Source organism: Rhipicephalus sanguineus, chromosome 2 (assembly GCF_013339695.2).
Source record: "Rhipicephalus sanguineus isolate Rsan-2018 chromosome 2, BIME_Rsan_1.4, whole genome shotgun sequence".
Lineage (NCBI taxonomy): Eukaryota > Metazoa > Arthropoda > Arachnida > Ixodida > Ixodidae > Rhipicephalus > Rhipicephalus sanguineus.
In genome coordinates this window covers 214,336,160-214,362,076 of record NC_051177.1, presented here as the reverse complement: position 1 = coordinate 214,362,076, position 25,917 = coordinate 214,336,160, and the positions used below count along the sequence as shown (strand labels likewise).

Below are 25,917 nucleotides of genomic sequence, written 5' to 3'. Positions count from 1 at the left end.
TTGGAGTTGGGTAACGCCGCCAACGGCAACGTGGTTATTGCCAATGCCAGAAGCGCTAAGCTGATATGTAGTGCTTATACTTGTCCCTTATGATGGAGAACGCACGCACGTTTCACCAACCCGTGTGCATGTGTGGAAGAAGTTCTTGACAGTTCTTGAACAATGTCATCATCACCGTGATCAGTGAGCACCAGCAGCTTGTTATCGGATCTGGTCGTGATCGCGGTGACGACGGGTCCATTGCGTAGTGAAGTATGAGGTAGAGTACAAGCTGTTGGAAATCGTGGATGCTTCAGTCATTTCGTCGACATGTTCTCTGTCGATTGAGCCGGCGACATGTCGGAACCAGAAGTCATCCTTCGCGTTGGTGATGTATAAGCCGCCGAGACTGGTAGGCCTGGATAGTTCTACGTAGACCAACATCAGTGGATGGCACTTGTCGTATTTGTAGACTACCTGGGCGTATGTGGCCTACGTAGCCAAGTCTACAAAGCGGCTGTCAATCCCGCAGCATCCTCGGTCAGCATGAGGCCATCGCCCAGCCTCGTAAGAAATGAAGAGGACACTGCGTCGTTCTGGCGGACTAAGCGCACAATACTGAATCATAGGAATACAAATGTAATGTTTATTAGACTGTTATAAACACGGAGCCAACACTGGAACCACAGACGTTAATCTGATATGACGCCTGTATCGTAGGAGTAAACATTGTAGGAATATCATGTAGTGTATTGCTTTCTTGTAAAATTAGATAACAACCACAGCCACAATTGACGTTGAATATAACGCCTGCTTAGGCTGTTTTTCCAAACCATTCTATTGACCAAGCGTGGCTCTGTCGTAGAATACCTGATTGCCACGCAGAAAGCTTGGGTTCGATTCCTGCTGGGAGCCTGAAGTTTATTTTTCCATTCGTCGAGTCAACGCTACCGATGTCGGTTTTTCTTAACGTTCTCGCATTTGAGTTACAAATGTCTGTTCTCGCCTTTCCTGGGTAGATATAAGCTGTCAATCACCTGTGGCGCACACCGGTACACCGCGGCCCGTGGTAAACGGGTATCTGGAGGAAACACGTGTCTGGAGGAAAGGTTTGACGACGTACGCGACAGGATTTTCACGTTATGCATGTCATGACCAGACAGTCATATTCGTCAAATCCTCTCACCCTCTTATGCTAATTTTAGTATACACTAAGTTAAGGAGGCGATCATGAGAGCACCCAGACGTAGGCGGCTAGGTAGATATCTAGATAGACAGATAGATACGTAGATAGAAACGCTCAAAGTGCGAAAGGTTCGCTAAGAAATGCTTCGCATTTAACAGATCGCGCAAAAGTGACAGCGCTGTTGAGTGACTATTGATCGCATCCTTGCCCAGTTTAGTTTTTTTCGCATATTTGCCAATTTCTTCCATATTGCACACAACATTGTCACCTAAAGGTAACCGCGAAACAAATATCTTGGTTTACGACAAACTCTTTTAAAGAGATATGCGTGCATGAGGTCAATAAAACGCCAAAGCTGCTGAAGGCACTTTCACTGAACAGTTCATAAGACTCACACGTAATAATGGCATCATTGTATTGAAATGACATAGTATAGGCGGGTTTACGTGTTCTATTTCCAATTTCTGCACACATAGCGCTTCAGTATATTCTCGCTAGTCGGAACACAGAAAGAACTAAGTATTTATTCCGCTGATGGAGCGACTCCTGGCTGCTTGAGTATTCATGGTGGCTTTACATTTGCACATTTCTATTCTTTATTGCAATGTCAATTGATGGATCCTATAGGTGCGTTTATGCTTGCGGCGCTGCTGCTGCCGTGACCTTCCGTACAAAGTCCAAACGGACAACGCGTCGCCCCATGCGTCGTGTGTTCCACGTACAAGTACAATCGTGCGGGCGCAGCCGCCAATCATGACTCATGCAGAGAGGAAACGACCGTCTCATGTCGCGCTTTTCCGAGCCTACTACATGGCTCGGACTAGAACTCCGCACTTTCCTTTGCCGGCCTCGGTTGCGCGCGCTTGTGATTACAGGGATCAGCAGACCGCTTATACATTTGTATGTGCTGGTCTCACTGGTCGCTTTGCGATGAAGGGATGGGCCGGACAAAGGTCGCTTCACTCGCTGTAGCGGCCGCGTTTCCTTATACCGGCCTTACACCAGGAGTTAGCTGCAAGTCTTACTTGGCATTAACATCCCAATTTGTTGCTATTGCATTTATTCCTTAGCATTTGCGGCGAAGCTGTGACAAATTTCGTACCATATTCTATCATATAGCCTATTTCTACGCAATAAACCTGGAAAAGCGGCGATACCGTGTGCTTCCTGCTAACCATCTCCGAGTTTGTCGCTTGGTTTTGCTTTGACAGGTACCAGAGGTCAAGATCATCTTTATTGCAAGGAAGAGGATTGGAAATTGCCCTAATGAAGATATTTCGAACCGACCAGTTTGTTTTGCCTGGGGTAAGTTCTCTGGATATTGCCACGTACGTTTCTTATCACTTTTGCTGCATTCGCCCACAAAGGCTGTCGGCAACGCTCAGCGCAAACCGCGCCTCATTCTTCGAGAAGCTTCACGATTGTTGTAGATGATTTTGTTAAGATTGCGCGCAAGACGCAAACGCTCGAGCTCATTCTAGAGATTGCGCAACCACCAGCGATATCCCTGGAAAGTTCGATAGCACCTGTATAAAAGCCGACGCGCTTGACCGCTTGTCAGTTGATCGACGGACTACGCCCTGTTCGCCGCTATCATTGTACAGCGTGCATTGCTGTAGTTCTAGTCCTCATTTTCCGGCCACAAGTTCGGCCAAATAAACAGTTTCACCCTGCAAAGGTCGGCTGCTGTCTTCGTCGACGTCACGACCACGTGACATATGGTGGAGGTGCTGCTTCATGATCCGGACGCCACCGCGGAGCGCTGACCCAAGCCCAAGCCGCGAAGAAGAAGACTCTAAGGACAACCCGGATCCTCGAACCAGCCGCCGGCAGAAAGGACTACCCCCCAAATACGAACCCCTACCGGACAAGACCAGGATTACAGCGAAGAAGACAACAGCCACAATGACAACCGCTGGGGCGCCTACAACGGTCGTCATGCACCAACCGAGGGAGCCGCCGACATTCCGCGGATCACCATGCGAGGATCCAGAAAGCTGGCTGGAGGCATACGACCGGGTTTCCACGTTCAACAACTGGGACTGCAACGAGAAGCTACGCCATGTCTACTTCGCCCTTGAAGATGGCGCAAGGACCTGGTTCGAGAATCGAGAGTCCACGCTAACATCATGGGACCTCGTTCGCACCGGATTTCTCGACACCTTCACGAGCGTCATCCGGAAAGAAAGGGCTGACACCCTTCTCGAGACCCGTGTACAGCTCCCCAATGAGAACATCGGACTGTACACCGAAGAAATGACTCGCCTCTTTCGCCATGCCGACCCCGCCATGTCCGAAGAAAAGAAAGTTCGATTCCTGATGCGGGGAGTGAAGGAAGAACTTTTCGCCGGACTTGTGCGCAACCCACCGAAGACGGTCTCGGAATTCGTTTCGGAGGCCACCACAATCGAAAAGGCACTAGCAATCCGCACTAGGCAGTACAACCGCCGCATGCCGACGACGAACTACGGGGAAGCACATGCGCTGGGCTCCGACGACCTACGTGAGACGATCAGGGTGGTCGTACGCGAAGAGCTGCGAAGGATGTTTCCTGCATCGCAACCCCAGGTCCATTCCATAGCCGACGTCGTTCGCGAGGAACTTCAGCATTCGCTAGGAGTTGCTGTACCGTCGCAACCTGAGCCGGAAGCGATGAGCTATGCTGTTGTTGCACGCCATGCTGTCGCCAATCCGCGCAATCACCAACGCCCCGTGCCGCCGCAGTTCCGCCGCCAGACACCGCCGCCACCTCCGATGCCATCCCGCCCGCCTACAGGCCAACGCTACACACCCCGAAAGACCGACGTTTGGCGTGCCCCTGACAACCGACCGCTCTGCTACCACTGCGGGGAGGCCGGCCACACGTACCGCCGCTGCCAGTACCGACAGATGGGGCTACGCGGTTTCGCCGTCAACGCGCCGCGCCCGCAGCCAGGCGAACGGCCTCGCGACATCGATGACTACCTCAACGGAACACAGTGGCAAGAACGACGACCTTCCCGCTCCCCGTCGCCCGGCCGTTACATGTCACCGCACCGCCGGCAGTACACTGGCCCAAACCGGAGCCGGTCGCCTAGCCCGTATCCGGAAAACTAAGGGCAGCAACCGATGGAGGTGCGGTTGCTGAACGACGAAATGCTGAAGATCCTCCGCCGTCGACGACGACGCCGCGACGATGTTCTGAGCCCCCGCCGCACGCCGAACGATGTCCTGAAGACGAAACATTGCGACCGGAAGCAGACCTGACGACGCAACGCGGAACCAGCGGTGCAAACCGACGTAGCCGTGACCCGACGCCGCGACGTAACCGCAACGCAAGACGGCGGACTAGCGACCTCGACGTTCTGATCGACGGCCACGATGTCACTGCTCTCGTCGATACTGGAGCCGACTATTCCGCCATCAGTGGGCCGTTCGCAGCAAAGTTGAAGAAAGTTGGGACTGCTTGGGAAGGCCCCGAGATCCGGACCGCTGGAGGTCATCTGATAACGCCGATTGGTGTCTGCACGGCGAGAGTCACCATCAATAACCAGACTTATCCTGCGAGCTTTGTAATCCTAAAAAACTGCTCCAGAGATGTGACACTTGGAATAGACTTCCTAAGTGACCACGGCGCCGTCATCGACCTGAGGTCTGAGTCGATAACACTAACCTCAGACAAAGCGCTACCGCCCCACGCGACGCCACGGAACCATGCACTGAATGTGATAGAAGAGCAAGTGACCGTTCCGCCGCGCTCCAGCATCATTATTTCCGTCGGTACCGAAGAACCCGCAGACCTTGAAGGTGTCATCGAGGGCGATCAGCACCTACTTCTGAACCGTCAGGTTTGCGTCGCAAGAGGCATAGCCGAGCTGCGTGATGGCAAAGCAAAGGTAGTGTTGACGAACTTTAGCCACGAATATAGGCACCTCAACGTTGGTACGACGGTTGCCTACATCGACGAATGTGTGGCCACCAGCAATGCTTTCGCCCTCTTCGATGCTGCCGAACCTGCTTCGACGAATCGAGGTCCCGAACCAGATTTTGACGTTAACCCGAGCCTTCCGAAGGTCAAGCAAGACCAGCTCAAAACGCTGCTCCTGCAATACAAAGACTGTTTCTCGTCGTCATCGCGGGTCCGACAAACGCCCCTTGCTAAGCATCGCATTATAACAAGAAAATTCTCGACCACTCCGTCAGAGCCCCTACAGAGTTTCGACTCGAGAGCGCGACGCGATAAAGAGACAAGTCGACGAGATGCTACGCGACAACATCATCCAGCCGTCCAAGAGTCCCTGGGCGTCACCAGTGGTGTTAGTGAAGAAGAAGGACTGGGACACTGCGCTTCTGCGTTCATTACCGTCGCCTGAACAAGATCACGAAGAAGGACGTGTACCCCCTCCCACGGATAGACGACACCCTGGATCGACTCCACAACGCGACGTACATTTCGTCGATGGACCTCAAGACCGGATACTGGCAGATTGAAGTAGACGAAAGAGACCGAGAAAAGACCGCTTTTGTAACACCCGACGGCCTCTTTGTGTTCAAGGTCATGCCTTTCGGTCTTTGCTCGGCACCTGCGACGTTCCAGCGCGTCATGGACACCGTACTGGCCGGATTGAAGTGGCAGTCGTGCCTTGTGTATTTGGACGACGTCGTTGTGTTTTCCTCGACCTTCGATGAGCATCTCCGGCGGCTTGAGGCAGTACTTCAAGCAATCAAGACCTCGGGACTGACCTTGAAGCCAGGAAAGTGCCGATTCGCGTATGACGAGCTCGTGTTTCTGGGTCATATGATTGGCAAGTCTGGAGTGCGCCCAGACCCACGGAAAACAGCTGACATCGCCGACTTCGCGCCATCCACCGACAAGAAGGCCGTGCGCCGATTTCTCGGCTTATGCGCCTATTACAGACGCTTCGTCAAAAACTTTTCACGAATCGCCGAACCACTGACGCTTCTCACGAAGACTAACGTGGAATTCAGGTGGGAAACGGCGCAAGTGCAAGCCTTTCAAGAACTTAAACGACGCCTGCAGACGCCACCCATACTTCCGCATTTCGACGATTGCGCCGATACGGAAATCCACACCGACGCAAGCAGCGTAGGGCTCGGCGCCGTCCTTGTGCAGAAGACTGACGGGCAGGGAAGGGTGATCAGTTATGCTAGCAGGTCACTATCTAAGGCAGAATCCAACTATTCCACAACAGAAAAGGAATGCCTTGCCATCATCTGGGCTACGTCAAAGTTTCGCCCCTACCTCTATGGCAGGCCCTTCAAAGTTGTCAGTGACCATCACGCCTTATGTTGGCTAGCTAACTTGAAGGACCTTTCAGGTCGTCTCGCACGATGGAGTTTGAGGCTTCAAGAATTCGACATTACCGTCGTGTACAAGTCCGGACGAAAACACTCCGACGCCGACTGCCTGTCTCGTGCCCCCGTCGACGCGCCGCCGCAAGACGACGACGATGACTGCTTCCTCGGAACTATAAGTACCAATGACTTCGCCGAAAGGCAACGAGCCGACGCGGAACTGGGGGGCCTTATGGAGTACCTCGAGTGCAAGACCGCCGTTGTTCCGAAGGTATTCAAGCGAGGACTGCCGTTGTTTTTCTTACGGAACGGCGTTCTCCTGAAGAAGAACTTCTCGCCACTTCGAACCGACTACCTTCTTGTCGTGCCCTCATCATTGCGACCAGAAGTCCTCCAGGCCCTACACGACGACCCGACGGCTGGACACCTTGGTGTTTCCCGCACACTCGCCAGAATACAGGAAAAATACTACTGGCCACGCCTTGCTGCCGACGTCGCCCACTACGTTAAGACTTGCCGAGACTGCCAGCGACGGAAGACACCGCCGACTAGGCCAGCGGGACTTCTGCAGCCAATCGAACCACCTCACCGGCCCTTCCAGCAAATCGGGATGGACCTACTGGGGCCGTTCCCGACGTCGACTTCCGGCAATAAGTGGATCGTCGTAGCGACTGACTACCTCACCCGCTACGCCGAGACAAAGGGCCTTGCCCAAAGGCAGCGCCGCCGAGGTAGCCAAATTCTTCGTGGAGAACATCGTCTTGCGACCTGGCGCCCCAGAGGTCCTCATCACAGACAGAGGTACTGCCTTTACTGCGGACCTAACTCAGGCGATTTTCAAATACAGCGAGACGAGCCACCGCCGCACCACCGCCTACCACCCGCAGACCAATGGCCTCACCGAGCGTCTAAATAAGACAATCGCCGACATGCAGGCCATGTACGTCGACGTTGAGCACAAGACGTGGGATGCCGTCCTTCCGTACGTTACCTTCGCTTACAACACGGCCGTCCAAGAATCGACGCAGATGACGCCGTACAAGTTGGTCTACGGAAGGAGCCCGGCGATGACACTCGACGCCATGCTACCGAACGTCACCGACGAAGAAAACCTCGACGCCGCCGCTTACTTACAACGTGCCGAAGAAGCTCGACAGCTCGCCCGCCTGCGCATCAAGACCCAGCAGCACACCGACAGCCGTCGCTACAATCTTCGACGACGCTTCGTGGAGTACCAGCCCGGCGACCGTGTCTGGGTCTGGACGCCAATACGACGACGCGGACTGAGCGAGAAGCTTCTTCGACGATACTTCGGACCGTACAGGGTACTTCGACGTCTCGGCGCACTCGACTACAAGGTTGTCCCCGACGGCATCACAAACTCTCAGAGGCGCCGAGCTCGACCTGAGGTCGTGCATGTGGTGCGCCTTAAACCGTACTATGCTCGTTAACGCACCTGAGGACTCTAATCTTTGTGTGCGTAGTTTCCTTTAGTATTGCATGTCTTCATGTTCTGTTTTTAAGCATCGGGACGATGCCTTTTCAGAGGGGGGCATTGCCACGTACGTTTCTTATCACTTTTGCTGCATTCGCCCACAAAGGCTGTCGGCAACGCTCAGCGCAAACCGCGCCTCATTCTTCGAGAAGCTTCACGATTGCTGTAGATGATTTTGTTAAGATTGCGCGCAAGACGCGAACGCTCGAGCTCATTCTAGAGATTGCGCAACCACCAGCGATATCGCTGGAAAGTTCGATAGCGCCTGTATAAAAGCCGACGCGCTTGACCGCTTGTCAGTTGATCGACGGACGACGCCCTGTTCGCCGCTATCATTGTACAGCGTGCATTGCTGTAGTTCTAGTCCTCATTTTCCGGCCACAAGTTCGGCCAAATAAACAGTTTCACCCTGCAAAGGTCGGCTGCTGTCTTCGTGGACGTCACGATCACGTGACAATATAATTATTTCTACAGTGATTGGCACTTGAGCTTTTTGGTATGGCCTACTTGAGAAAAATCGCGAGTGAAGGACCCATTCAAGGTGCTAAAAAGCGTTCTATTGTGTCAGCAAAATATAACGTGCTTCTGGCAAGAGGGTGGTGTTCGAAGCACGCGCATGCGTACTACACTATCTAGAGCATTGAAATGCTCAGCAGCAGTTATAATTACCTTCATCGTTCAACCGATGGTAGAATAGCAAAAAAAGAATAAAAGCTTCATAAATTTCCCGATTTATTTAATTTATAGTACCCTTAGTGTATAACTACATTGCAGAGCGGGTGGGGCTATACATAGCAAAAAGCAATAAACAATAATGAGAGTAAAATGAAAGTATCATGGAGAATAATTGCAAAAAATATTGTAAAGGACGTTAGCGAACATTTAGTGAACTAAATTACAAATACAATGTAAAGTAAATTATTGAGACGAAACAAACGTGCCATACTACAGTAGGCTTGAAAGGCCATTTTTAAATGCAGTAGCATCAGTGTATGAAGTATGAAGGCATGTAAAGGGCTGCAATCCCTTTCTCTTCGGGCAACAAATGATTGGGAGCCTAGAGTAGTTGATAAATATGGCATGTTGACCTTAAAGTGGTGGTGCCGCCAAATGTCTGGCTTGCGCGTTATTTGCTGTAGGCATTTCCTATAGCTCCAGGAAGCTTGGTACACGCACCAAGATCAATGCATTCTCGCTAAATATTTTAATATCGCCTTTTGATGTGGAAAACTTTCGGTTTCTGTTTATGGGCGCCGAGGTTGGGCAGTGACGTAGCAGTGAAGGGGTGCTTGGTCACGTGACCACACAAGGCTGTGACGCACTTAGCCAGGAAGTGATCGAAACTTAGCGAGTGATGTAGCAACCGATGCCTTGCGGGTACTATAGTGAACTAGAATATATTCTACTTCACTATAGCCGGTACGTACGTTGCGGATGTGGCGGAGGTCCGGAAGTCACTCACGTCACTGCAGCAGATCTTGTGTGACGCCACTACAACTTTCGTTGCCCCTCCTATAGGGCTACGTCAGAGTTGGCGCGCTAGCGATGGGTCTCGATCGGGAGAATAGGCATTTAGGTACACTTTGGAAATGAATTAAAATATATTCTAAACGTTTGCTGTGTCCGACTCTTCGTGTGGGGTGTCCCTTGCATACAGAGGAAACCCACAATAGGCTTGTTATAGCCTCGAAATTTGATGGCACCACCCCTTTAAGCGGACGATCCAGTCGGTGTGATCGAAATGGAGCTGGGCGTACAAACATGGAACAAACATGGCTGTTGATAGGTTGGCAAGGATATCCCGGACCTGGTACGTGTAGCGGCCGTGCAGGTGTAGAGCACTGAACTGGCCGTGATTCTCGGACCGGGCCCGGCACTCGTTGAAGTTTACCCGCCCGAACCCGGCCCGGTGACTCAAAGCGAAACCCGGGCCCGGCCCAAACTCGACCAAATATTCCACCTACCCGGCTCGGCCCGACCGCAGATCGAGCCTGACAGGGGCCCGAGCCAATAATCCACGTCTTGTTGGCCGAACATGGAATCGATAACAAGACAACACGTTTTATGTAGCCAATATCTGCGCTTTGGTCGCACATGAAACGCTAAGTACACTTTCATATTGTGATGAGGTTTATTGGAGTAATGAAGTTGCAACGAGGTCGCAACGAAAAAGGACCGTACGGCAACGCAGTGCAAGGCTGACGGAGGCGGTACAGGCTCTCGTGCAATCCGAGCGCGGGTCGTCTTTTCGTCCTCTTTCACAGGCGCATCCTCGTTCGTGCATCTGCTCCACTACAATACCCCCGGGGTGAAGCGTAGCCATCCTGGCGACTCATGGAGTACGTAGAATGAGGGGGTCGTAGTAGGGCTTGAGACGATCGATGTGTACAGTCTCGCGCCCTCGACAGCGCAAATCTGGCGACTGTGTGAGGGGCTCGACGATGTAGTTCACTGGCGAGGTGGCATCAATGACACGGTACGGACCATGGTACCGCGCCAGAAGTTTAGAGGAAAGGCCAGGGACGTGGGGGGGTACCCAAAGCCAAACAAGGGAGCCAGCAGGAAACGTAGGAGCTGGGTGACGAACGTCGTCATGATGCGTCTTTTGTCGACCTTGAGCTTCCGCTGTAAGGGAACGAGCCAACTGACGGCAGTCTTCGGCGTATCTGGCGACTTCAGAAACTGGAGTGCACTCATAGGCATCAGGGCGGTACGGGAGTATGGTGTCCAGTAGGTGGGAAGGTTCGCGGCCGTACAAGAGAAAGAACGGGGAAAAAGCCGGTAGTCGCTTGCGTCGCGGTGTTGTAAGCGAACGTAAGAAAAGGTAGTACAGTGTCCCAGTTGGTGTGGTCGGAGGAGATATACATCCTCAACATGTCGCCGAGTGTGCGGTTGAACCGCTCGGTGAGACCATTTGTCTGTGGATGGTAGGCGGTGGATTTCCGGTGAATGACGTTGCATTCAGCGAGGAGGGCTTGGATGACCTCTGACAAGAACACGCGACCCCTGTCACTGAGTAGTTCCCGCGGAGCACCATGGCGTAGAATGAAGCTGCGGAGAATGAAAAGTGCAACTTCGCGGGCGGTCGCTGCCGGGAGAGCTGCAGTCTCAGCGTAGCGCGTGAGATGATCGACGCCGACAATAATCCACCGGTTTCCAGAGCCACTATACGGGAGGGGGCCGTAGAGGTCGATACCCACGCGGTCAAATGGGCGAGCCGGGCACGGGAGCGGCTGCAACGTGCCAGTAAGGTGTCGCGGAGGTGTCTTGCTTTGTTGGCATGTAGGGCAAGACTGAACGTATTTCTGCACAAAGCGATACATTCCTCGCCAGTAATATCGCTGACGCAGCCTTTCGTAGGTTTTCAAGACGCCGCCGTGAGCACTTTGGGGATCTGCATGGAAATTCGAGCAGATGTCAGAGCGCATATGACTAGGGACAGCAAGGAGCCACTTCCGACCACCTGGCATGTAGTTGCGGCGGTACAGAATGTTGTCTCGCACGGAAAAGTGGACTGCTTGACGGCGTAGCGCTCTCGTCGAAGGGACAGCAGACGGATCGGCAAGGTAGTCGAGCAACAAGGCAAGGTATGCGTCTTTACGCTGCTCCGAAAGCATGTCAGTGGTGTCGAGTGGTGACCAGGTGTTAGAGAGGGGTGACAGAGAAGCCACATCTGGTGTTATTGGCGAGCGGGAGAGTGCATCAGCATCCGCATGCTTGCGACCGGAACGATATACGACACGAATGTCGTATTCCTGCAATCGAAGTGCCCAACGGCCCAGGCGTCCCGACGGGTCTTTCAAGGTGGAAAGCCAACAGAGAGCGTGGTGGTCTGTAACCACGTCGAAAGGACGGCCGTAAAGGTACGGGCGAAACTTCGTCAATGCCCAGATTATCGCCAAGCACTCCTTCTCTGTCACGGAGTAGTTCAATTCAGCCTTCTTGAGAGCACGACTTGCATAAGCGACAACGTATTCACCTTTGGTGCCTTTCCGTTGTGCCAAAACTGCACCAAGACCGACGCCACTTGCATCGGTGTGAATTTCTGTGGGAGCAGTGGGGTCGTAGTGACGAAGGATAGGTGGTGAGGTCAACAGGCGGCGCAACTGGCGAAATGCGTCATCACATGCAGGTGACCATGCAGAGATACCTTTGCTGTTGGCAAGCAGACTCGTCAAAGGTGCGATGATGGACGCGAAGTTGCGCACGAAGCGGCGAAAATAGGAGCAGAGGCCGACAAAACTTCTGAGGGCTTTCATCGATGTGGGCTTTGGGAATTCGGCGACAGCTCGAAGCTTATCGGGATCCGGAAGAACGCCGTCTTTTGAGATGACATGTCCCAAGATGGTTAGTTTCCGTGCTGCGAAGTGGCACTTCTTGGTGTTAAGTTGTAGGCCCGCAGAAGTTAGACACGTGAGAATTTCGTGCAGACGAGCAAGGTGTGTCGGGAAATCTGCTGAAAAGACTACTATGTCGTCCAGGTAACACAAGCAAGTCTTCCACTTGTGGCCTCGAAGGATGGTATCGATCATGCGCTCAAATGTTGCAGGCGCGTTGCAGAGCCCAAATGGCATGACATTGAACTCATATAGGCCATCGGGCGTTACAAAGGCTGTTTTAGGGCGATCACACTCAGCCATGGGCACCTGCCAATACCCAGAACGCAGATCCAAGGATGTAAAGTACTCGGCGCCTTGTAAACAGTCAAGAGCATCGTCTATTCGCGGTAGCGGGTAGACGTCTTTTTTCGTAATCTTGTTTAAGCGGCGATAGTCAACGCAAAATCGAATGGTGCCATCTTTTTTCTTGACCAATACCACAGGTGATGACCAAGGACTTTGAGAAGGCTGTATCACTCCACGTTGAAGCATGTCATCCACTTGCTCCGTAATGACGCGGCGCTCTTCGGCGGAAACGCGGTAAGGCCGCTGTCGCAGGGGCGAGTGGGAGCCGGTGTCGATAGTATGACTGATAGTCGTGGTGCGGCCTAACGAAGGTTGTTGACAGTCGAAAGAAGAGATAAACTTGTTAAGGAGATCAACAAGTTGGCGGCGATGAGAGGGGGAGAGGTTTGCGTCAATGGCGTTGTCGAACGCTGACGAACTTGATGGCTGAGATGCGGGAGTGATTGTGGCGATGTGACAACATGGGGTGTCATCGGGAAGATCAAGATCCTCGATGTGGTCGACAGGTTGTACGGATCCTAAACTTTCACCATGGAGTAAGGCAATGGGGTAGTTGCAGTGGTTTGTAATCAGCATTACGGTTGACCCAGACGCAATTGTGAGAATGGCAAATGGGAGAACGATGCCCTTGCGTTCAGTAAACAATGGAGATGGCGTAAACACGACGGTGGCGTCAGGTTGAGCAGTACACGAAAGGGTAACAGGGACTGAAGCTTCCGGAGGCAAGGTGGTGTCGGCATCAACGATTAGTTTGCAGGGAAGGAGAGAACGGTCGGGAGATGAAAATTCACATGTTGACACAAGGGACACTTCCGCACGTGAACAATCGATGATAGCGTCATGACGTGAAAGGAAATCCCAACCCAGGATGACGTCATGAGAGCAAGATGGCAGGACAAAAAATTCGACGATGTACATAATGTCTTGGATGACGACGCGCGCCGTACACACAGCTGAGGGATGAATGCGTTGCGCGCTAGCCGTGGACAGCACCATGCCAGAGAGAGATGTTGTCACTTTCTTGAGCCTCCGACAAAAGTTCGCGTTCATCACAGAAACGGCGGCCCCGGTATCTACAAGTGCTAGTGCGGCGACTCCCTCAACTTCGACATCAATAACGTTTTGCGGCGAAAATGGAGGCCTTGAGAATTGCGCACAAGTTGCAGTTCTTGCCTCCGGAACTGCACTGATTAGTTTCCCTCATCAGAAGGTGGGCGACGACGCATAGGCGATGGCGACCGGCGACGAGGAGAAGGGAAACGAGCACTTGCTGAGCGGCGATCCGAGTCGGAGTGCCTCTGCTCGGATGCAGATGTGGTGGCATGTTGCGGCGCGTAGGTAGGAGTGCCGAAGGAGGCGTACGCAGGTGTGGGACGGCGGCGGCAGACGCGCGCAATATGGCCAGCGATACCACACGCGAAGCAGATAGGGCGGTTGTCATGAGTGCGCCACGCATCTGATGGACGGAAGAAGTGTGGTGGGGGCCTGTAAACTGGAGGTGAGGCGGGATTGGGTGGTGCCGATAAGGAGCTTGGATGCGGTGGGGGCCGCGCGACCACAGCTGCGTAGCTGAGAGGTTGAGATGGAGCAGGCGGTGCGTAGTCGGAACTCGAGAGGCGGGACGGCATGGAAGTGCGCGGGTAAGGGGCCGGAACTGCAGGGAGGGCGCCACAAATTTCGGTGCGTATGGCCTGCTGCAGTGTCGGAGGCAGGCTTGCGGTGGATGAGTCGCTATGAGGTAGCAGGGAGAGCTGTCGGGCCACTTCCTCTCTGATGAAGTCCTTGATCTGGTTGGTAAGTGTGCCCTGGCAAACGTTGCCGTTTGCGACTGCGACGGCCGAGATCGAATCTGGTGATGGGAGACTTTGCCGGGCGATGGAACGCTGACGACGCAATTCGTCAAAACTCTGGCACAGGCTGACGAGGACTTCCACAGTGGTCGGGCTTTTCGCCAGCAACATCTGGAATGCGCCATCTTCGATACCCTTGAGGATGTGCCTGATCTTCTCGTCTTCCGGCATAGATGGGTTAACCCGCCTGCATAGGTCTAGCACATCCTCAATGTAACTGGGAAATGTCTCTCCAGGCTGCTGCGCTCGGTGGCGTAGACGCTGGTCAGCGCGGAGCTTGCGGACCTCTGGTCGGCCAAATGCTTCAGTTACGAGGGTCTTGAAGGCTGACCAGTTGGCGATGGCGGATTCGCGGTTGGTAAACCAAAGTTTAGCGACGTCAGCCAAGTAAAAGATAACGTAGCCAAGCTTAGAGGCGTCGTCCCACTTGTTGCTGGCACTTACGCGTTCGTATAAGGAGAGCCAGTCTTCGACGTCGTGCTCACCACTTCCGCTGAAGATGGGCGGGTCTCGTTGACGGGTAGAGCCGGGGCAGGGGGACGGGGCAGCCGGTGGTGCTGGCTGGGCAGTGACTGCGTCAGTCATGTTGTCCGGTGGTCTTTCGGCCAACTTGCGAGAGCGGAGCTCCAGGTCTGTTTGGGGATCTCAGCAACCTCCACCAAATGTGATGAGGTTTATTGGAGTAATGAAGTTGCAACGAGGTCGCAACGAAAAAGGACCGTACGGCAACGCAGTGCAAGGCTGACGGAGGCGGTACAGGCTCTCGTGCAATCCGAGCGCGGGTCGTCTTTTCGTCCTCTTTCACAGGCGCATCCTCGTTCGTGCATCTGCTCCACTACAATATACTTTTAATTCCTCGTGCAAAGGGGCCTTACTGTGGTAGCAGCTGACCGGACTATGGGTACGATGAACAGCTATCCGGCAGCGGTTTACTGTACCTATTCTTTTTTTGCAGATAGAATGGGAATAATCAAGAGCGTTTAGTAGCAGATATTGTAGCAAGAAAACGGATTTGAAGCGTTAGTTCAGTTTAGCCAGGGAGCACAATACGAACAGAGGGGACGGACAACATAGCGCTAACTTCACTTTATTTTTATGACGTTCTGTATGGAAATTTAGAGCACCTTCCGCCAACAAACCCAATCGTGCACCCTTCTGGATATGTCGCACATTTCTTAAGCATCGTAGCACCTTGTCACAGCAAAAAAACTAGAGGGGAAAAGCCAAATCAGATACCTTTGTTGTAAATATGCTAACCTATATAAAAATTATAACGAACTCCTTGCACCACGTGTACTTCTCGAAAAACGTATAAATAGCCGACAGGAAGAGAAATAATAAACATGGCTGATCCCTCTGTCATAGGAATCGGCATAACACGAGTGTGAAACGTGTCTTCACAGACGTAGTTGAGCCTTTGTTGTACATTGTTTCGGCACAAGGGTGAAGGAATGAATGCTATAGCAACAAATTGTAATGGCACGCGAAGAACGGCAAGCAGCTCGAAACTCTAAACGGGCTGCTGGAGAAGAAAGTACGCACGGAAAGAACGTACAAAGGATGAGTGCGAACTAAGGATTGCTACAGCTCGACAGTTATAGCGCACTGTTGAAACACAAAGGAGGATGCACGAAACGAACGCACAAGTATACACAGGATGGGCGCGAACTGTCAAAGTTCTTACTCATTTGTATGTGAGCAGCGCACTCCTTTCGCAAAAGCGGCCGCTGCAGTGAGCGAAGCGACCTTCCTACCCTCTGTAACTTCTGCGCAATCTTGCGGTGAGAGCCCAAGACGTACGAACCACCCCCATCTCGATATAAGCGCGCACGCACGAGCGACCACGCCCTGTGGAAGCGCGCGAGCATCACAACGCGCGGGGCGACGACCGCGCACCCTTTGAGCCCTTCGCGCCATTTCGCTAGTGGTAACGAAAACACGCTGAAGTGCCACCGGTCTCTGAGTACCGTCAATGGTAAATGGTGTATATATTTAGCTCGCCGTTAGTATGCCTAAGAATGTGCCGTCTGTGGTCGAGTTGGCTTGCGCCTCATGCTGCGGAGAGAGGGGTCGTAGTTTCGACTCCCGGCGACGGAAGTTTTCTCCTAGTTTTTTTTTTCCTTGCCATCGTTATTGTATATCTTAGAATGCCATATCCGTGACGGAAATACGTCAGTGGAGCCGTGGTGGGGCCCGGCATAAAACAGTTACGCGTAAAAAAAATATTTCTCATACCATTCTATTGAAATATCACATCGCTGCTAGATACTGTCTATAAGTGTTTTGTGACATAGCTCACAGTTCAATTGTTCACATTAGTGCACGAAAATACTAATTGTCAAGAGATTTCAGCCGTAAGCACGGCATGCGCTGTTGCATCAGATATCCTGCCGCGTTAAAGTTTGTTTAACTGCTTTTGCTAGCCGCAGGGGCACAAAAAATCTGCATTGCGAATTGTGAAGGCGTCGGTAATGGTTGCTCTCACACTTCCGCCACTGGAGCAATTTTGAGACGTCTCTGTGGACCTCTGCATAATGAACATATCTGTCCAGTTCATCCCTTCCTTTCTCTTGTTCCCGAGCGTCGTGTCGCGTTTCAATATAATCTATAAAACATCTCTTTGAGGGCTTCTCCTTGCAAGATTCAGCAGTGTGTGTTATGCATTGTTTGTAGTGCGCTGTTTTTTATATACATTAAAATGGTGTATGCCTTGCAAACGATGTTGTACTAGTAGAAGACAGGGATTGCAATACGCAGGTAGTACTGGCAGGAGGTGTGCGAAGAGAGTTGGATCTATTTTCGGGGTTAGTTGCAGAATGGTACTAAAGGCGCGAATAAGATTCTCAACGCTTGCACTTTGAATACGTATGGCTCGAGGTAAGGGGACATCACCTGGCGAAGAATTCATGCTTTTTTACAAACCAGACATCTGGTCAAGTGAATATATTCTGCCCCACACCTTCTCTAATGAACGTATGCTATTCCTGCCCATTCCAACGCTGTTGCGGCAGTATCATGTAGCTCTCGCACCATATAGTGGAACAAGACGAAAACTCAAACCTTAACAATCTGGGATCATAAAGCAGGCTGTGGATCTCCATGTCGCGTCAAATTACCATTGGAAACCATGACGGAGCCATGGAAAAAGAATGTCTTTGTAATAATTCCATGTAACGAGACTCTGCGGAGACCTTTCGTTTTAGTGGACTGCACGAACTTTCACGAACGTTGCATCGCTTTGGAGCTCTGTGATCGCTCTTGCATTGATAAGTTGATAAAGATGATGAAATAAACTTTTACTTTGCCCAAACAGCGTTCCCGAGCTTGTAAGCTCGGGGTCACGCTAGGTGGGAGGGTCCCTCAGTCCAGGAATCCTCTGGCCGCGATCACCTCCCGGCCCTGGCACTCGAGTATTAAGCGTGCCACTGTGTCGGGAACATCGCATATCGGGCGGTTGTATGCATGAAGTGTCGGGTAGATTCAATGTAGCAGGATACCGTGCGTGTACGTGTTGCTTGCAGTCTTCGGAATGCTGTGGTCTCTCAGTCAGCTTGAGGTTAGGTGCCGGGTACACCCTGCGAGCTAGGCGATGGTGTTGCAGTATGGCGTTATAAGTTGGTGCTCCGGTCTCCACTTCTGCTGCAGCGCTGGCTTACGGCGGGTCGAGCTAGAGGGTGAGGGAGGCCCCGTTAACGTGACCACAGGCCGCGGCGTGAGCCGCTTCGCTTCCCTCGAGCCCCTCGTGCCCCGGCACCAGATTCGCCTGACGCTACCGATCTAACCAGCGAATATTCGTCAGAAAAGAAGCCCTAAAAAGCGACGCGGCTTTTGTGAAGATGTCCGAAAGAAGCGGAAATCATATTATTTTCCAATTCTTGAAAATATTTCAAATGAAAATACAAAAAAATCACTACTAAATACAAAGGGGAGTTGAAAAAAATCTTTTTAACTAATTTGTACGGCAAAACATGCGCAATTAGGAACGAAAGCACAAATAATAACTCCAGGGTAGTCTCCGTTTGAATGCATGTTTGCCAACGCAATTGTCCGATGAAAAGAGTTTATATTGCGTATCGCGCGCAGCGACGGTGCGCGAGCCGTGACGTCCCATTCTTTGAGGCGCATGCAGGGTGCACGTGTTCCTGTTCTCTTACCTTTCTCCGCCTCTCCTTTCATCCCACTTCCCGCTCTCCACAAAGCCTGGATGCTTTACCCAGCCGCGAACTTTGTTCGCTGCCGCTGCTGTTCGTTTAGTGATTCTGGGAAGCGTAGTGGGAGCTGAGCAGGTTGAGAGGCGCGGGCGACGTCGCATGTTCGCATGCCCGTTTCATGTGTATGTAACGTCACCAAACGTCACCTCCTCTAGTTCTCAGCGCGGCCACAAGAGGCGGCAGTTTGTGAGAAACGCATTAAATTCATAATTTCCCTCTAGTTTGTGCATGAAATGAGGGTTGTTTTAACACGAAAGTGTTTTATGCCGGGGTCTACCAAGACATTTATGACGTATTTTCGTCACGGAAGTACGTCAGCAAAATGAACGCCATCAGATGGCAAAGAAAATATAAGAAAAAGTTTCGTCGAGGGCATTCAAACCCATGAACTTTCGGTCCGTGACGATGGCTGGCGGGCGTTTAGCCCACTGGGCTACCGCCAAACACATTACGGAGGCGGCATGAACGCGCCTTTTATCTTTCACACTTGCCTCTCACAGCGATCTTGGATGGATGGATACTAGGAGCGTCCCCTTTATAACGGGGTGGTGACATCAGTGCCACCATGCAAGTTTAATTTCGTCAACGCTTTAACGCACCGTGAGGTGGCGGCTTTAGCGCAAGCCTCGCTCATAGCATCCATCCATGTCGACAAATAGCTCTCCGACGCTCGCCTGGCTGTCGCACCGCGTCCCCCGCTCGCCCTGTGAGAACGGCCAGGGTAGAGGGAAGAGGCGACGCGCGTAGCGCTTCTCTTCGCATTTGACGTCGCTTTGAAGGGGTGCATATCGAGCATTATTGTTTACTATGTGCTTGTTGATGCAATCTTTGCGCGGGATTCACCAGATGCGGTGTCCACGTATATGTTAAGAACTTCAGCTACCGCAAGGGTTAAATCATGAACATGGGCATTTGTCGTCGATACGGAGATGTGCCACTAGGCGTCAACGTGAGTGCGATGCGTCCATATCAAACCATGCTATATGTGCCAAACAACAGTAGAAATTGTACAAGCTCTCGTATACCAATGCACTGTAAACAATAAACTACTTCTGTGATGACACGTTTCACTTTCGTGTTGTACCGATTCCTATGACAGAGGGGTCAACCATCTTTTTATCGATTGCAGCACGCAATCTTTTAATTTGACTGAAAATCGCGGCGGATAAAGTTTGGTCCAGTATCTTTATAAAGGTTACTCGTTGATTCTCCCAACGTATCTTTGACTTCAACACTGAACGAGTCAAAGAAATCGACAACCGCGCTATTGGGGAACGTGATGACCACTGAAAAGAAGCTCAAATTCGCTTATTATAAGCGCTACTGGTAACTCTGCCCGGCACCCACACTACGCAAGTGTGAGGAACCAAAGTGCTGCTCTTACTCAGGCTTTTGAGTGTCTGGATTGAGATTCGGCTTCGCGTGTAATTGCAGACAGCAAATTAGGAGTGCGCGAAGATTACGACCACGTCCGCACTTGTTATGGCGAGGGCGCTCGCCGCTTCTTCCGCCACTTCCGCCGCCTCGGAGCTCCGTACGCTAACGGTGGCAGATGCCAGCTCCTTTCCTCCTGCGCTGCCTATGTTTAAAGCGTAGGCGTTTTGTAGCGTTAGCTACACTTGCCTAGCCAGAGCAGTAAGGTAAAAAGTTGGGCGAGTTGGTGTTGGTTCATGATACACGGAAGGGCGCGATAATACGGTACACAATGAAGATGGCACAGATGGAGCGCGTCGTCCCGTGTCCATCTTCTTCATTGTGTACCGTATTATCGCGCCCTTCCGTGTATCATTAGCCAGAGCAGGTTTCGCGGGGGTCATCATGAGCCGTGCTGCGCATGCGCGCGCGACTCGCCGCTGCTGCTCTGCGCCGCTGCTGCTCTGCCCTCCCCTTCTCTCTCCTCTCCTACGCTGCCCCCTCTCGCCCGCCTGTCAACCGCGTTCCCCGCTCGCCCTGTGAGGATTAACGGCCAGGCTAGATGGAAGATACGACGCGCGTAGCGTCGCTCTTCGCGTTCCACGACGCGAGCTCGGTAGCATGACAACGAACGCCAACGCAACGCGATCGTGCAAGCGCTCCGGCTTCGCATCTACTCATGGTCCCCTTTAGCGGGAGATGGTGTATTCGCCTTCGATGTGCAGTCGCCGTCTGACAGTGCGCTGGTGCCGCTGGATAGCGCCTCTTACTGGCGTTTGCAGGTGGGTAACGCCATGGAGAAGGAGAGCGCAAATGCTGCTCAACGGCGCAGAAGAGCCGATAAGCTTATGTCATCGGATCCAGAAGTAGTTCTCTGGCACTTAGCGGTTCAGCGTACGAAGAATGAACAGAAGAAGGCTAATAATCCTAGAAAATCTGGAAAGCTAAGAATAATCAGCTGAACCTTTGCTAACGCTACGTATATCCTGGCATAGCCGAGCTAAGCCACTGCAAATTTTTTCCCCGGCGTTTAGCCGCGCCGACGTATCAAGCGTCTGGATCGTGTTAGTGTCTTCGGATGGTGTCGACTCGAGTGATCCGTCGTTTCCGATGGTACTTGGGGTGCATATATAACACGGCACTTGTATGATAAGTCGCGACGGTGCACAGCGGCGACCGTCAAGACGGGGCACGGGCTCTCAGCACGAGCCGAAGAGGACGACCCACTAGAAGGTGCTCGAGAGGACGACCCATTACAGAGTTTCAACGCTTCACTACAATTACTCCGGGTACAAAAAGGAAGCCGCCTGAGGACCTAACAGCTTCTCACCATGAGCGGGTCATGATAGGGATTGAGGGATTGGTAGGGATTGACGACTTCCGACAGGAAGACGCGGCCTCAATCACTGAGCAGCTCCTGGTGTGGACCGTGGCGCAGCATGAATCGGTGGAGCAGGAAGGAGGCAACATCACGCGCTGTAGCCGCTGGGAGGGCGGCAGTTTCGGCGCATCGCGTAAAATTGTCTACAGCGAGGATAGCCCAGCGGTTACCAGCCGACGTCAGAGGCAGTGGCCCATACAATTCGATGCAAAGCGCCCAAACGGCCGGTCAGGGCAAGGTAAAGGAGCGAATGAACTGCTGCAAGTAGCGATACATCCCTCGCCAAAAGTACCGTTGGCGAATTCGGTGGTATGCTTTCGATACCCCGGAGTGCGCACACTGCGGAACAGGGTGGAAATATTCGCATATGTTAGAACGCAGACTGCGGGATATTACTAGTAGCCACAGGCGGCCGTCGGCGTTGTAATTGCGTCGTTGAAGGAGGTCGTCGCGAAGGCGAAATGGTGGGCTTGATGACGCAACGCGCGAGTGGATGGTGTTGCAATGAATCAGTGAGCAAGTCTATGAGCCAAGAGATCCATTGATCCCTGCGCTGTTCGGTAGCAATGGTGCGAATATCAATGAGACAGACGGCATTGTGAGACACTAAGCTGTGGGTATTGTCGCGGAGCGCGAGCGTGCGTCGGCGTCATCCTGCTGGCATCCGTTGCGGTACAGCACGCGGATATCGTAGCCCTGTAAGTGAAGTGCCCTGCCGGCGAGGCGGCCTGAGGGGCCCTTCAATGACGACAACCAGTATAGTGCATGTTGGTGGGTGATGACATGAAAGGGGCGACCATACAAATAAGGCCGGAACTTCGTAAGGTCCCAGATGATCGCAAGGCGTTCCTTTTGGGTGAACGTGTAATTGGTCTCGGCTTTAATAAGAAGCGCGCGTGGCAATACTCACGACTACTCACACTCATAGGCACTCACTCCTGTTGATACTCGCGCCTACTCACAATCAGACACCGACTCATGTTCATCCTCGCGCCTGCTCACACTCATAGACGCTCACTCACGTTCATACTCGCGATACACTGCCGGGATTGTCATTGCGTTCCGAACTTTAGCGCCTGCGCGGTAGCCGGCCGAACTCCTGATAAATCAGTACGACTAATTATTGAGGCTAAGAAAACAATCGAATCAGGTGATCTATGCGTCGGCGTTGCCTCCATTTCATTATCGCCAAAAGAGTTACGCTACTTGAATGCGACTGTGCATTGAGGCACCATGACGGCGCGCCTGGTGTATAAATACGTTCTGTGCTCTTTCGAAATAGACCTATGTTGGAAGTGGCGCTCCGTGTGTGTGTTCCTATTCTTCGTCCGTGTCTTACTCGCGCCTTAAAACTTCAAATAAATTCATACTCCCGAGTACTCACACTCATAGGCACTCCTGTTAATACTCCCGTGTACTCACTCACAGGGAATAACTAACGTTCCTACTCACGCCTACTGACACTCATAGAGACTCACTCACGTTCATACCCACGGGTACTCACCCTCATACGCACTCACTCCTGTTCATACTCACGTGTACTCACACTCAGAGGCACTCACTGACTTTCACACTCACGCCTGCTCCCACTCATAGACACCCACTCACGTTCCTACTCATGCCTACTCCACTACGGCGTCCCTTGTAATCATATCATGGTTTTGGGATGTTAAACCCCCACAATTATTATTATGAGCTAGCTGGTCTAAGAGAATGCTACAGGCAGTTAGTACTTCCTCTGACGCCACCTATGAGCATAGTCTAGAATAATGCATTTCGTATCACTCCTGTTAACACTATTGTGGACAATTTTCCTCATCTTTAGGGAAACTACTCTAATACTGTTTTTTATTGCTGCGTGGAAACTGTTATTCACTGTCTAGTTTTCTCTGACAGTAATGATGTCGTAGAGTGGAAAGTTTTACTGCTATGCATTGTCCCGGCCCCATCATCTGCATGCTCTTCGGCAGCCCATGAGCAACCGCACCAGCCATTAGGAGTTGCCCAGTGGCCACCTTTTGGCACTAGCCCCTTCTGGCCCTAATAGTGGCGCCAGTGGTGAAATCCTAATAGTATAATAAATAGAACATACATTACCAGCTTCCAGTGAAGTACAGGCTCACGCAAAAAAGGCTACAAGTGATAACAATCGGCGTTGTTCCCTGGAGGAGATAGCGTTTGTATAGGACTTTCTATTAAGCGGCGCTGTTGAACCGAAAGTCTCGTTATGACAACGTTGACTCCAGATATAATTATTTTTCAATTCCCATTGCTCATTATCACCTGATGATGCACAGTCAGGCAGTAAAATATCAAGGAATAAATTGACAGGCAAACGAAAACACGAAAGCGAGGTCGCAAAAGGCACACCTCAATTTCCAAAAGGGTATTTCTTTTATTGGTCTTGTAACGTGTAGATTCTTGCCACATCCTCAGCCGCGTTAATCATTTTCGAGGTGGAATGTGGCGAATCGATAGACAAAGTTTCGCATGTAAGTACAGTCGCGCGGAATATGAGTTGCAAAAGCTGCCCGTGGTCAAAGTGGCGCCAACACTGAACGGTCGCGCCGCCACAGAAAAGAATCAGTGACATAAATACTATTGTGACTACTGGTATTTTCAAAATTATTTTCACTTTTCCGGTGTTGCTGTGTAGGCTTGGGGCGCCTTGAGCCATGGCCACCATCTTTGCAACTAATATTGAGCGCCACTGTACGTCCTTGCTTTCGTGTTCCCTTTCTCGGTCTTTCTCTGAGGCGACTGCATTTCAACATTTCCCCGATCAAAGGTGCTATAGAGCAATAACGGGTGCCTTTCTATATCACAGCCTTTCTTTTCTAGGACTTTGTGCCAGGGGAACAGAGATACGAAGGTGTTATGCGCGTATGCTTCAAGATTCCAGATGGCATGCCAATGACAACTGCGGAACACGTGAAAGGCGTATGTAATGGGCATTTCTCCCTCCCTAGCAAACGTTTTGTGCAAGCTAGCGTTAGTGTACTTGATGTGATACGCCACTTGTTGGTTTCTTCCGCAGTCCTAATATGGGAGGTATATGTTAACATACATACTCGTTACAACGCACCGATGAGCGTTGTTTATCGCTGTAGTAATGTGCTTCTGTAAATGTGATGCAGTTTTTTTCTGCCTGCCTGAGCGGCAACACCGACATGAGCGACTCGAGCCAGGTATTGGAATGCTCAATAGCCCGTCGGGGCTACATGGACGACCCCATGAACACGGATAACTGTTGGAGGGAAGTGGAGCTGTGGAAGATACACTACAATGTGAAAGAAACTTTGGCAGAAAAGTTCCAGGTATGTGAATGACGTTACTGAAACGGCGTTACTGAAATGGCGTTACTGAAACTTACCCTTTGTTCAAGGGGTGCCCAACATTGCTTGAGGGAGTGTCCCCAATTTGAGTCACCTGCTTGTATGTATGTATGTATGTATGTATGTATGTATGTATGTATGTATGTATGTATGTATGTATGTATGTATGTATGTATGTATGTATGTATGTATGTATGTATGTATGTATGTATGTATGTATGTATGTATGTTTCGTCCACTTTACTTTCTTCACACTTTATCCTAATTACAACGAATAACGTCCCCTATAGTTCAACAGAATGCGTTGGCGGGCTAGTTGGCGTGAATCCATATTCCTTTTTTTAGCGCGAGAAACGACACCACAAGAAAGAAGACTAGCGCTGTGTTCCGTCTTCTTTCTTGTGGTGTCGTTTTTTTGCGCTAAAAAAGCAATATCGAACATCCCCTATACATTCTTTGGCATTAGTGTCTGTTGGTTCTATTAATATTGTGTCTATTTAAGAAACGAGCCCTTAAAAGTCATATTCTTTCCTTCATTTATAGCGAGGCCCTCGTTCTGGCCGACTTGATGCCTTCAGGTAGTATGCGAGGGATTACTGGCCAGCTCGTAAAAAGATCACGTGCTACGTGACGCCAACAGGCAGAAAAAGTGTGTTCCACACTCGTCGCCATGCCTGTGGCTGGCGCTGATTAACACTCCTAGGTTTAAATGCAGATATATACCCCATAAGGACGTTTTGCTGGGCGAGTTGGTAATATTCCATTATTAAACTTAGCGCAAAATAACACGGACAAAGTGAAGTGGTAACATACACAGCGCAGACTATCAACTGAAATTTATTGAAGAACATTCACACATATATACACAATGAACAAGACACGTGATGAAAGAATAAAAACGAGTTTCAGTGACTAGCACTCAAGTAATCTATTTCGATAGGGTGCAACACTATCGATGGCCTCGCGACACATGCCTCACCACATCTGTAGATACAGAACGCTTCCTCAATTTCTCGCTCCGTTTTCCCCGTTAAATCTTGCCAGCACACTTGCTTCCGTCAGCCTGGGCGCGCAGCCGCAGTCCCTA

At 51.4% G+C, this 25,917-nt stretch overlaps 1 protein-coding gene across 1 annotated transcript in view; it reads left to right on the top strand.

Moving 5' to 3' along the window:
- LOC119382222 (transient receptor potential cation channel subfamily M member-like 2) overlaps window positions 1-25,917 on the top strand; it is a 307,967-nt gene that overhangs the window by 269,403 nt on the left and 12,647 nt on the right. The window contains exons 18-20 of the mRNA XM_037649936.2: window positions 2,377-2,470; window positions 24,337-24,435; window positions 24,633-24,812. Coding sequence (XP_037505864.1) covers window positions 2,377-2,470; window positions 24,337-24,435; window positions 24,633-24,812 — 373 coding nt within the window. The remainder of the gene's footprint in view (window positions 1-2,376; window positions 2,471-24,336; window positions 24,436-24,632; window positions 24,813-25,917) is intronic.